This window comes from Zea mays, chromosome 8, assembly GCF_902167145.1.
Source record: "Zea mays cultivar B73 chromosome 8, Zm-B73-REFERENCE-NAM-5.0, whole genome shotgun sequence".
In the NCBI taxonomy this organism is placed as follows: Eukaryota; Viridiplantae; Streptophyta; class Magnoliopsida; order Poales; family Poaceae; genus Zea; species Zea mays.
The window spans coordinates 5,174,603-5,187,890 of record NC_050103.1 but is presented as its reverse complement, the minus strand read 5'-3'; the positions used below and the strand labels follow the sequence as shown (position 1 = coordinate 5,187,890).

Genomic DNA, 13,288 nt, shown 5'->3' with positions numbered 1-13,288 from the left:
TTAGCTATATTCGCGGGATTAGCTCGGAATCAGTTGTGTAAAGGGTCCAGCCCCCCTCCTCTATAAATAGAGAGGTCTACGGCCGATTTGTAATCATCAACAATCGAATCAATACAACTTCTATTTCGCATTTTATCCTAGGAGTAGTTCTAGTCTAGTTTAGGTTTAGCTATCCAATCCTCAAATTCTTCGTCTCTCTTCGGCTCTACGTCGATAAGAGGAGTCTAGGTCGGCCAGCCCGAGCCTAGACACCACCTAGGATCTCTACTCCCCGACGGGGTCCCTCCCGGGAGCGAGATCCAGGCGCCGTCGGCGATCTTCCGCCGTCCCTGCGTACGCGCGGACCGTCCGGCCCCAGGGCGCGGACCGTCCGGCCGTCAGGCAGGAGCCCTAGCCGCGCACCAGGCCGCGGACCGTCCGGCCCCAGGCCGCGGACAGTCCGCCCTTGCGCAGAGAGCACCACCGCGCCTCGCACCAGGCCGCGGACCGTCCGGCCCCTGCGCGTGGACCGTCCGCCCCTGTGCAGAGGGCACCGCCACGGTTCTTGTTGAGTGTTTGGCGCTCCGAAAAGGCGTCAACACAAGGCGAGCGGGCGCGAGAGGCGGTAGAGACGTAGAGTGATGACTGATGAGGTAGATGTTTGTTGCGGACTTGCGGCTAACGCAGAGCTCGTGGCGACGATGGTTGGATGACAGAACGTGCTAATAGCGAGGCGGGCGAGTGCGAGAGACGGTAACTTATGACTGCGGGTTGATTTGGAATCAATGGAAGGATCTTTTTTAAAAGATGACGCAGAACAACCGTTGAAACTGGTGCTTTAAGTATAGTAGAGAGTAGAGATTAGTAGGTGCTACTTCGTTATATACTATAGAATATAATAGCAGTAGAATACCTTTTTTTTGCAAGGATAATACAATGCATTATTTCGAACCTTATTTTCCCAAAGTGTATCATTTGATCTTATAAATCCAACGTAGAGGCATTTTAAATATGAATCTGATTATAATTTTTTATACACTACAAATGTACTCATAGCTTGTTTGACTACTTTTTTCTTAACATATGTAAAGTTTGGCTTTTTAAAGGAAACATTTTGAAAAATTGTGAAGAAAACAAAAAAATGTTGTGGTTTTGTTTATTATCAAATATATTTTACATATAACTTAATTTTTTTATTTTTTTCACGAATTTTTTGAATAAGACGATTGGTCAAAATTATGGTAAATTAGGGCTGGAAAAGTCAAACAAATTATATTTTAAAACGGAGGGTCAAAATTATGGTAAATTAGGGTTGAAAAAGTCAAACAAATTATATTTTAAAACGGAGGGAGTATCTGCATATTTTACATTCGAAGCAGCCCGCTCAAGTTAAATGTTCGATTTAACTCAAAGTGATCGGAGCAATACTGCTGACTAATTAAATTAATCAACGGACAATGAGAAATAGAGGATGAGATAAACAAAAACACAATTTCAGCATCAATGTTTGCATCACCAAGCACTGCAAAGCTATGCTCGAACAAGTAGCAAAAAGGTCAAACAACTGAAGACATCATGATCGAGCAGTAAAGTTATGCTATAAATTATAGTATAAATGAAATAATTTGGAACGTATAATAATGTCAAAATATTAGCTGCAAAGCTACATTATGCTAGAACCCAGTTACCAATTCCTAGTACAAAATTCCTATGTTCCCTAAATAAAATTTGTAGCTTCAAAGTAGTACCAGCTCCGTGGTTTATTTTGGTCGTCGGTTTAGAGCAGTTGAGCACCATCATCAGTCCTGCACAATCTCAGAGCTTCAGGCGGAAAGAATTTGGCAAAAATAGAGGGGTGTCTCTGACAGCTTATTTGCAACTGTTAAGTTGGGAAAATTGTCCTTCAAAGCTGCTTGTCAGCTTCTCGGCAGCCGCATCTACCCTCTGGTTATCCTGAAATTATGATAAAATAATTATGTAAACAAATAGTGTTTGCATGAACTAAAATATGATAATAGAATAGCTACTGATCCTATTTGAGCTGAGAGAAAAATACTTCCGTGTAATCAGTCATGCCTATATTTTCATTAGCTCACATAGTTTTGCATTCGAGAAAACAAGTGTAACTGTGTAGAGCGCTCAAATAGTGCATTAGCTGAAATCCTCCTTAATTAGTAGTGAATAAATGCAACCTGCAAATATACTACTTACTCTGCATTTTAATATGTGAGTTTAAGACAAACTAATCAATGATTCCCTCTTTTTCTAAGTTATAAGATGTTTTGGTTTTTATAGATATATAGCTTTTATTATGTATCTAGATACTACGCTATATCAAGATGCATAGCAAAAGCACATATCTATAATTAGTATAACTTTTTCTTTAGTTTTCTGTTGTAACATTTATATAAAATACAGAGGGGATAGCATTTATGGTCATTTGTGGGATAAAGTAGTCATCTGAACTCTACAGAGAATTCATCATCTACCTTTCCAGTAAGATTCACAACCAAAGGACCAGCTCTTGATATCCGATGACACCCTGCACGAAATATATCACCAAGTTTAATCAAGCGGGTCAAAAGGGCACATAAGCTACACAAAAATAAGGAAATCCAGGCATCATACCTATGTAAACATCAGAAAACTCTAAGCACAGTTTTGCAAGGACTGAAGCAATTTGAACCTGAACAAGCATGCAGCAAATAAGTTCACATTAGACCACTAACGGATTAATAATATACCTTTTTAGAAGTGAAGCCTCGAAGGACAATATTTGGGAAAATACGAGAATATACATTGTATTATGAATCATGACTCTTGATATTAATCCAATTAGACAGTATTCAGTTATAAGGACAGGCCTGACGTAGTGGTGTGAAGCCCTCCCACTAATCCAAAGGTCCTGAATCGACCCAACCTCTATGCAAAAATACAGAGGTAATACTTGCCTTGGTTATTACTTCCCTATACCCCATATATGTGGGAGCCGCCTGCACTGAGTATGTCCTTTTTTAGACAGTATTCGGTTATAGAGGTATGTACTTGCCTTGGTTAGAGTACCCATTTAAGTTTTGTTTGGGTACTCTAGTATTGACCACAATCCACATGTGTTGAGGTGGATTTGGTGTGTAAATTAGTTTAAGTTACACCCCAATCCACCTCAATACATGTGGATTGTGGTCAATACTAGAGTACCCAAACTTAGCCTTAGGGTTTTGAGGTTAGCCCTTTGTAATTACAGTTATACCTTGTGTAATGGGCCAAGCCCAACAACTTGAGTCTATTAATACAACTCTCAACCCTGAGTTAGTATTAGGGTTTCATTCTCCAACTAAAACAATGCAAAATATAAGGAAAAAATTGGCATTTTGCCCCTAGCTGCCCATGTGATCTAGCCACTAGTGTGGCCCCAACGCCTATAGGCTATATAGGTGATGTTGATCATAACATAGGAAGACATACATTTTTTCTCGATGTACCACAAGGTACGTATTTCACTAAGAGGAAGGAGACATACATCTGAAAGTGTAGTGCTGAGATGCTTTGACACAAAAGGTTTTGATGGCATTAGACCACTCTCCTGGGTACCTAGAAGACAATCCCACTCGGTGTCTAGTTCATCCATATTGGTTGCAGCAAGAGCAATGACATTTCTACATTTGATCTGCATAAGAAAAAATATCATAAGGCAATAATACAAAATTGATTACAAGCTTTAAAAAGCATGGAGAGAACTTCAAAATATCTGTATGTATTTTCTTATTAGCTATGTTGTATGGTGCAACATGTTGGTCTAAAAAAGATGGCATGTTTAGCAGTGTTTTTAAGGCGTCGCCTAGAATTACCCGAGCGCCTGGATGCCTAGGCGTTAAGGCGGTGGTCATTTTACTTGCTCACCGTACCGCCTTAAGAACAGTGATGTTTAGCAGATAAGTGTTGCGAAAATGCTTATGCTACGTTGGATTTGTGGCCATACAAGAAGGGATCGAGTCTAAAAGGATGATATGTGTGATAGGCTAGAGGTAGCACTAATTGAAGAAAAGCTTATCCAACGCCCGTTGAGATGGTTTGTACATGTATAACGGAGACCTCTAGAGGCACCAGTGCAATAGTAATGAAAAGAGAGGTAGAGGAAGACCAAAATTAACATAGAAAGAGACAGTAAAAGAAGTCTTGAAATGATGAATATACCCAAAGATTTAGCGCTGAATAAGAGTGCATGACAAACAGATCTCCTGCGTGTTCGAGAAAAAAAAGAGTGTAACAAACAGCTATACATGTGTCTAAACCTTGACTTGTGGCTTCCGTTAGATTTCAACTCCAACCTACTCCAACTTGCTTAGGACTAAAAGGCTTTGTTGTCGTTGTTGATATTGTTGATTTTCTTACCAGATGTTGGTTCAATGCCAACTTTACATTCCCGCATGCCCCCATAAGCTTCCAAGTTAAGAATAGGTACCATTTTTATGAGCAGAAAATTATAGGGACTTGACTGTTGCTGTGTCAGAATTATATCATAGAACCTACTAGGTCCTTAGGAAACCCAAAAAAAAGAAATTGTGGCTTCAGAGTTCAAAACAGACAAATGCACCAAGCTAAAGAACATACCAATGGCAATGGTAGCGTTTTGTGATGCAGTAATTCTGTAATACCTTCTGGCAACTGTGCCATCTGGGAAAGAAATAGAAAAAAGTTAACTCGTAAAAAGAGTGCTCTTTGTTAGAATAAGCACATGCAATCACAAACCAATGTAGTAATGTACATTCAAGAAGTTTAATACTTGAAGCCCATGTTACCTCATTTCGGTCACCAGTGTAATTGTTTCCCATGAGTTGACTAAGGTAATCTTCAAATTCTTCATCAGGAGCCTACGCTAATTCAAAGCAAAGATAAGTTGATACTAAAAAATGGCATTTTTGTCAGTTTAATAATGAAATAACCATTTGGTACAACAACAATTCATAGTTATGCAATTGAGAGGATCCTACATTTCATAATGCATCCACAACATGGTTTTCTTGTGACACTAATGCAGCCCTATAGGTCAATGCACAAGCTTTTCTTCATTGTAGAATCAAAAATGCAGAAAATACACCGCACAATATTATAATAGTGAGAATTTATATAGAAAAGATCAGAGCAACTCCAAGAGACTATGTATATGGTTTTGTAAAGGTAAATTTAGCTAATATTAAAAGAAAATTGTATCCAATAGACTCTGTAAACGACTCTTCAAATTTAGTGGCTCTCTATTTCTCCATCTTCGCTCTCCATTTTTTGATAGTCTGCTTCACTCTCTATTCAGTCCGTAGGTTTACCGATTTTGTTGGATTAGGCTACACTTTTTCTCTAAAATCTATTTTAGAGAGTAGCTAAATCAGTAAATTTGGCTAGTCTTTTTAGATAATCTCTTGGAGTTGCTCTCATAATTCATAACTCATAAATGGAGAAATACTGCGAAAATTCACTTTTGCAGCAAGAAAATGTTATTGGACGCACCAGACGAACTCCAAATGCTTTCGCGACACCAGCCAAAGAAACGTCTGAATGTAGCGGCCCGAGTCCACCAAAAATAAACACCTTAAATACAACATGGATTTCATTACACATCTAGCTTGAAAACTTTATACAATTAAATAGCCTATATAGACACTAACCATGTCATCAGTAGATTTACAACGTTCAACTTCTTCAGCAACAGAATCAATCTGCAAGGCCACACAGATATGCCAGTAGTATTTGAGAAAGAACAACATGACAGTGGCAGTATACCAAAAAACATAGCAATCTATTAAGCCAATGTGAGCTGGGTCATGCATTTAGGCCTCCTTTAGAGGGTAGGAATTTCACAGGAATTGTCCAGAAATTTCCCAATAATCATTTTTTAACACTGCCAGGAGCACTAGCATATCATGTAAGACTCGTATTGGACACGTATACCAACCGCACAGGCACACACTCAAATACAGGTGAGACTGCCCAAGAGATCTCAGAACACGTCAACCGGGCACACCGCACACATACACACACAATACCCACACATGCTGTTCAGGTCCCTCAAGGGAAAAGGGAAAGTAAAACCCCAGTGCCACACCCGGCCAATCACAAGACTGGGAATCGAACCTGGGCGGGTGGCCTCCGAAACAGGAGGATCCACCACTGCACTGTGAGTGCGTTGGCGAATCAGTTTAAATTCAAGGAAAAATGAAGGAAACATGAAAATTTCCCGCGTCCCAAAGTGGTCCAGGGTCATAGTATAATCCACCCTGTCCCTTTTAGAAGGCATACTAAAAGTTAGAATGCAAAGACATGTATTTGATTTTCACCGGGTGCAGCGCTCCTTTTGGATGACTTCTACATGTGGTTATGCATGCGGTTGTCAAAAATGAATGAACTGAATAGACATGCATGCAAAAACAACTTTATATTCCTACTACTCGGTGCGCACACCAATTACTGCTTGTATCTCATTTTTTTGGTCAACTTTGTTAATGGGGCCCAGGCCTAAGGAGTGCCTTCTATAATGGACTTGACAAAATTGTCGGTAAGCCTTCTAAAAGGGACCAGAAGAGTATTTCAATAAGTGATTTATATTTACCTCATTGCGAACAACTGCTACATGAGAAACCCGCCAGCCAATTGCATGAAGCTTCTTGCACAAGGCTGCTCCTAAGTTATCCTCAGTTGTACCAAACCTGAAGAATCAAAATGGATAGGTATGGACTACATGTTAAATCTAAAGGTTAATAAGTTTGGTTATCCATCAAATATTTTAATGGATTTCAGGAAACATGAAAGAATATGAAATAGTGTAGCAACATTAAGTTGTCTGACATTATTAAATAAAATGACTAACACAAAATGTATATCTATACTTCAGAATGTCTGGCTACACTTCTCTAGTTCTCTTATCTCTCTGAAGTGTCCAGATTATCAATTTATATAATCCAATCATCCATCCAAAAAGCAAAACCAGAGATGAAAGAGTTTGCAGGATGGGGCATAAATTTCAAGTAAACAAAAAAAAGATCATGGGTTCCATTACTATCATGAACTACTCCAAGCGTAAGAACCTGAAGCATAACAGAATTACATCAAATGTGATAACTAGAAGGGACCACTCACAAAATTTCATCACCGACTACAATGATTGATGCCGCCCGTGAGATCATCCGTCCTCCCTCAGTATCGTTGATGCCATTGCTTGCAGCAGAATTCATTTCTACTTTAGGATTAATCTTTTTTGTTCTACCAGCTCTTTCAAGCCTTCCATCAGTTAGCATGTATGCTGGTCTAAAACTTTTCTCAGATGATGAATCACTAAGGAGTGCATTTGGAACAGTATCGTGTATGCTCCCAATGGAAGTATACCTGAAATCAGTATATATGATAGATGTAAGTTATATTGCAAAGTTAATATCGAAGACCAGAATACTTCTGCAGTGGATTCACAAAATGAGCTGAAAAATAAGTGGACTAGGTAACAAAAATGCTCATTCAAACAAAGGAGGGGACTGGTCCTTTTTAGGGAACATTTAGCTATACAAGGTATGCAAATTGCAAACAGGCAACTAGAAATATGAAGTCTTGAACATAAAAATAAGAACCTACCCTTGATCATAAAGGCTGCAGTATTTGACCTTACATGTTATTAGAAAAGACCAAACATCCCTGGCACAGAAAATAATGCTCCTTAGCATCTGAACAGGCATACTAGAAAGGCTTGATTTGTTACATGATCAGGAGAAAAACCTGTATGACCAATCCAAGATTGGATTCACCCTCATAAAAGGAGGCCAGCCAGGTGAACTAGGAGAGAACTGTTCTTGACCAACCTATCATTTCAAAATTGTGTTTACTCAAAGTTCAGTGAGATACCAAAACTGTAAGGAACTGGGAACACCATGGGCATAATCATTGCGTACAATAGGTGCAAGGGGTTGTTAACAACAAATGAGCAATGGTAAAAGAAAATCACCGCATTTGGATCACCAATTCTTGTGCCAATGAAAATTGCTTTGGTGGGCTTCTCCTTCAGAAGGCCTTCTAGACCAGACTTGAAATCTGAATGGATGGTTTCCAGAGGTAACCCATAACTGTAGAGCATGGAGACAGAATAGAATAGATACCATTCAATTTGGTTTCTCAAATAGCGGATAGGACAGACCCAGTGCTGAAGGCTCCCACATGAGTGTGATCTAGGATAGCGATAAACCGAAGCAAGCCTTCCCTCCGAAAATACGGAGGTTGTTTCGAACCCATAACCTGATGATTCAGTGAGACAGCTCGCCACCGCACCAGGCCTGCCCTTCCTTAAATAGCGGATAGACTAAGGGTAAAGTTAGACACATCTTAGACAACTCTTACGTTGAGACAATCTCATAAGTGAATGAATTGATTTCAGGGAAAGCACAAGGGCTTTCGAAATAGATAGTACGCAGTGGACAGTTTTTAACAGCATCTGTTTGGGCTACATCACCAGAGTCCTTCTTGTAAAGGTAGTAACCAGCTCGAATCAAATGCAGGAGCACCTATCAATACATAACATGTGCATCATGTCAAACTTACAAAGATACTAATTGACACTGATCATATAATAACATGATGAGAAAAAGAGAACATAAAGATATTTACAGTTGAATCCTTCCCACCATTAAAGCTGAAGGCAACTTCCTCAAATCTGTAAAGTGAAACAAGTGAGGTTAGAGTGTTAAGACAGAAATGATAAGGGGGGGGGGGGGTTCAAAGTATAGTAATAGTTTGAAAATTTATGGTAATATTTCGAGCACATCTAACTTGTACCCTGTTTGCATTGCAGAATCGATTACCCATAGATAGTATAGATCCAATTAGATGCAATATTTTAAGAGCACTGTACACAAAAATAACAGTTTCAGGTTAAGATTAAATCATTGACTTGCAACATGGGTATACCTCCTAAGGGTGCATATGGAGCTGATTATTATTCCTCTTGTTATTAACCTAATTGGTAACTAGATAAAAACTGTTAAGAGCATAATGCCCTCTAAAATAATTCCTAAACACTTTTATCATTGGAAGTGACCTAAGAACAGTCAGAAAAAACTGAGTGAACTGCAACAAAAAAGCAATGTAGCTACTTTCTGCTGTTTCAGGACTCCGACTGGAACCTGCCCACCAGAACTAGTCATCTAGATTAGAAGTTTATGACCGAAGCCAAAGGCCAATTGTTTGCAATTATCTGCTAGCAGTCCCCAGTAAATGTTTGGTGAGCAAGCACGGAGACAACAATTGTGCAAAACTGCAAACCTCCACCCCCAAGGCCCAATATATACGAGTACCAATATGTCGTTGCTGCAGGGGAGGATAAGCAGGCAAACAGTGATAGAGACAGGCTGCGCGTTGGAACCCATCGGCTGCAGCTCCAATCAGTTTGAGATCTACTTCGTGAGTACGCGACAACTCGATGTTACCGTCAGTCCATCCCCCGCCGCCTCCCTCCACAAATCCGAACCCGCGCCTATCCCTCCGCCGGATCAACCGGCACACCAATCCAAACCACGGAGCAGCACAAGTTCAACACCGGCGCGCGGCACCCAGAACCGGCCCGATCGCACGCACGGCGAGCGCCCCCCGCACCCTGAATCTCGAACTCCCTCCCTACTGGATCATCGCGGAACCACACACCTCCGATGGCGCCACTAACCCAATCCGCGCGCCCCCGTCTCAGGATGTGAAGGAGGGGAAGCTTACGGGTAGAGCGCGAAGGCCCGCTGGACGACGTAGACGGCGTTGCTGTACTTGGTGCGCATGCGGCGGTCGCTGCACCCGCGCACCGCCTGGTCAATCTCCATCCTCCGCTACTCCCCTTGCTCCGGCGAGGCGGTTGAGGAATGATGGGAGGCGTGCGTGGACTCGGCTGTGTTTGCTTGGGAGAGGGGAGCGGAGTGCGGAGCGTCGGAACCGCGGAGACAAACGCGAAGGGATCGGCTGGCAAGTTGAAGGGCGACTGGGAGGGGGAGGAAGGCCTTCACATGCTTTTTATTTAGCAGTAATCTGGATCTGGGGTCCGATCAGAACAAACCGTTTTGGTTTGATTTTTCGGTCACCAGCGAAAAAAGAGGAATTGACCGGTTTTTACCGAAATCCGAATTTTCGGACTTGTTTTAAATTTCAAATTCAAAAAAATGGTGAAACTGATAATCTCGGCTGACAAGCCGTGTTTCCAGGTCCGTTCTCGTTTTTTTTCGGTAAATTTATTTTTTTTCTCGAGAAAAATAAATGTTAAATTTGCAAGCCGGTCCAGAAATTCGAAATGACCGTCTTTTTCCGGACGAAATTCGTTGCTTTTTACAGAAAATTCTGATTAATTTAAAAAATTAAATATGGAATATATCATACTACTCATAAAAAATACACTCCCTCTATCCTAAAATATAATTTATTTTAGACTAAATATATATTTATTAATTAACATATAATTGTAGTTTATATGTATATCTATATTCATTATTATTTGAATGTGGACATAAAAAAAGTTAGAAAAAACTATATTTTGGAATTTGGACAAAGGGAGTAGTTTTTTATCAAGTTTTTGAATTTTAGGCAAAAAAAATAAAAGAAATGGCCAGGAACGAAAACCGATTTCTCACGATTTTAGTCGATTTTTTAAACTATGGGTGTGATACGTAAAAATTATTTAGCTCTAGCATTAAAAAATTTGTTGTAAATATCCACTTATAGCCATTGTTTTTTCTTTCTTTGCTTGAGCATATAAAAAAAGGCACATGGTGTGGTTGCCTCTTCATGCTGTGCGGCCCGAGGATGGCGCGATCGGTGGCGGCGGTATAGTTAGAAAGTATCCAAGTGAAATTGTGGCTACCAGACCATGCTTATGAACCTGAAAATATTATTTTGCGTCGTTGTATATTGCAGACTGCATTATTGCTGGCATTTCTTCTGTTATTAAGCCTCCAACCACTAACACTCCTCCCATCACTAATAAAGCTCCTTCCACCAATATTTGCCCTACACGATCTTGTATCCTCCTCTATACATGTATAGTATTCATACGCTCCTACATATGGCTCGTATGATGCTCCTCCCCAATATCCTCCTTTATGGTGCTCCTCCCAAATATGGTGTCCCTACTCCTTTATGTGCTCTCTCGGACATGGTAGTGCCACCAAATAGCCATAGTGGTGCGCCCCTCCAACTAATATATGTTCTTCATTGCATCGCAGTTCCAACGTCGAAGGGAATGAACTAAGATGGAGGATGAAAGGCTTATAAGTACATGTATACTTTATGAATTTTAGATTTTTGTATGTATAGACCATTTTGTGAGTTTGCACATTTGTAGGTATACGCATGATAAATGCACTCCATTGACCCTGTTGAGGGCAACAGCAAAAAGGGTTGGCCTTTTGGGACCAAATAGTGGCCACGTAAAACTCCACCACCAAGCCGCATCGCAAGCGTACCACCAAGTAGCTCAAGGATCAGTGGTTCACGAGCAATTAAAATGTCACCCTCTTCAACGACATATTGAAAGTACCTTTTGATGTATTTAGGACCTTAGATGTTGCCTATAGAGGGGTGAATAGGCGTTAATAAAACTTGATCTCAATTGAGCTTGCTTACTTCACTTGCAGAGTCATTTGTAGTGGAATAGTGCGTTGTCCAAGAGATACCTGCGCTTCACAAATAATTATAACAAATATAAGAAGAGAAACACAAATGATAAATAGAGCAAGAGACAAGACACCTTTCCCGTAGTTCGGTCAATGCCTACATCCACGTTGGAGTTAGCCAATGCGGCATGGAGTCTATTTTAACTCCTTCCTCCCTTTGCTCACGTTTATCACCACCTATGATAAATGGAGACTTCCACTATATCACCTTTGATGTGTTACAACAATCTTGAGGCTAACCACAACTTGGTAGCTCTTCGACGAATGATGAACGTGACACGAACACCTGATCCAGATCTAGCACACTAGCTCTCTATTATCCAAGCACAAGCACTGTAGCAACCACACCTCTCTCTATCACTAGATTACACACAAATCACTCAATCTCACTCGAGAAACACCAGAGAGGGCTAAACACTTGCTAGGATATGAGTATGCACTTTTGTGGAGGCTTGGCTCCTATTTTTGAAGGAGTGGAGGGGTCTATTTATAGCCCCCAAAGCCAACAGAACCATTGGAGAAAAACTGCCAAAATCCTTCTCTGTGGGGGCGCACCAGACCGGGTCCTGTAACCCCAACCCCGGGATCCTGATTAGCGCTTTCCAAAATGAGGTGGCCCCTAAGAGCACCTAGAGGAGGTGAATAGGTGATCATGTAAAAATCAACTCTAAACAGCACAACTTGGTTTATAAATGTTAGTGAAATGAAACCAAGTTGCTGTGAATAGAGAGAGAGAACTCTTCACTTAATTGTTCATTTGGGATATGTATTAAACTTTGGAACAATAGTGCAAGTGAATATATGAGAACTCTATGGAAGAAAAACAATTACACCAAAGAAATGCACAAGGGACACGGTGATTTTATCCCATGGTTCGGCCAATGCCTACTCCACGTTGTGGTGACCTCCTTCGATCAAGGATTGCACTCAATCCCTCTCAAGTCATCCAAAGATCAAACTTAAGTACCACGACTTTCTTCCTTTTCTCAAGTATTCCCTTTGTGAGGAATCTCCACAAGTTGGAGTCTCTCACCCTTACAAGATTGATCACAAATCAGCCACGAGAGTAAGGGAGGGAATAGAACCACACATACAAGACAAACTTGCAGCGACTCATGCACACAAAACACGAGAGAAGAGCACAAAGACAGCACAGCAGAGTTACAGCTCAAAACAAGTGCCCAAATCTCAATCTACTAAAGCAAAGGCGCGAATTCGATGTCTCGCTGTTGTTGGATGTTCAATGACTGCTTGGTATTGTGTTCCATGCGCCTAGGGGTCTCTTTTATAGCCCCAAGGCAGCTAGAAGCAGTTAGAGTTCTATTTGGAAGGCTTTGGTTTCCTTCTGTCCATGGGCGCACCGGATAGTTCGGTGCACCACAGACAGTAAACAGTGTGTGATTTCCTTCCTTTTCCGGTGACGCCGACCGTTCAGCCACTGGCCCCGTGGCACACCGGACAGTCTGGTGCGACCTTCTGACCGTTGGCTGAGCCACGTGTCACCGGCTGATCACGCGGTTTGACCGTTGGTGGGGAGCACGGTTGGTACACCGGACAGTCCGATGAATTATAGTCGCGGGGCCCTCAGCATTTTTCCGAGAGCGACCTGTTCGCCGGGGCGCCAGCCTGGGCAC

At 41.2% G+C, this 13,288-nt stretch overlaps 1 protein-coding gene across 1 annotated transcript; it reads right to left on the bottom strand.

The window, feature by feature from the left end:
- Window positions 1–1,587: 1,587 nt before the first annotated feature.
- Window positions 1,588–9,959, bottom strand: LOC100193543 (uncharacterized). Its single transcript, NM_001358826.1, has 16 exons — window positions 9,715–9,959; window positions 8,617–8,662; window positions 8,350–8,513; window positions 7,961–8,078; window positions 7,735–7,817; window positions 7,594–7,653; window positions 7,108–7,353; window positions 6,581–6,677; window positions 5,640–5,690; window positions 5,482–5,562; window positions 4,779–4,850; window positions 4,591–4,653; window positions 3,500–3,646; window positions 2,608–2,665; window positions 2,469–2,521; window positions 1,588–1,932 (listed from the first exon to the last, which is right to left on the bottom strand). Exons 1-16 carry the CDS (start codon window positions 9,813–9,815, stop codon window positions 1,849–1,851), a joined length of 1,524 nt encoding a protein of 507 aa, NP_001345755.1. The 5' UTR covers window positions 9,816–9,959; the 3' UTR covers window positions 1,588–1,848.
- Window positions 9,960–13,288: the final 3,329 nt, after the last annotated feature.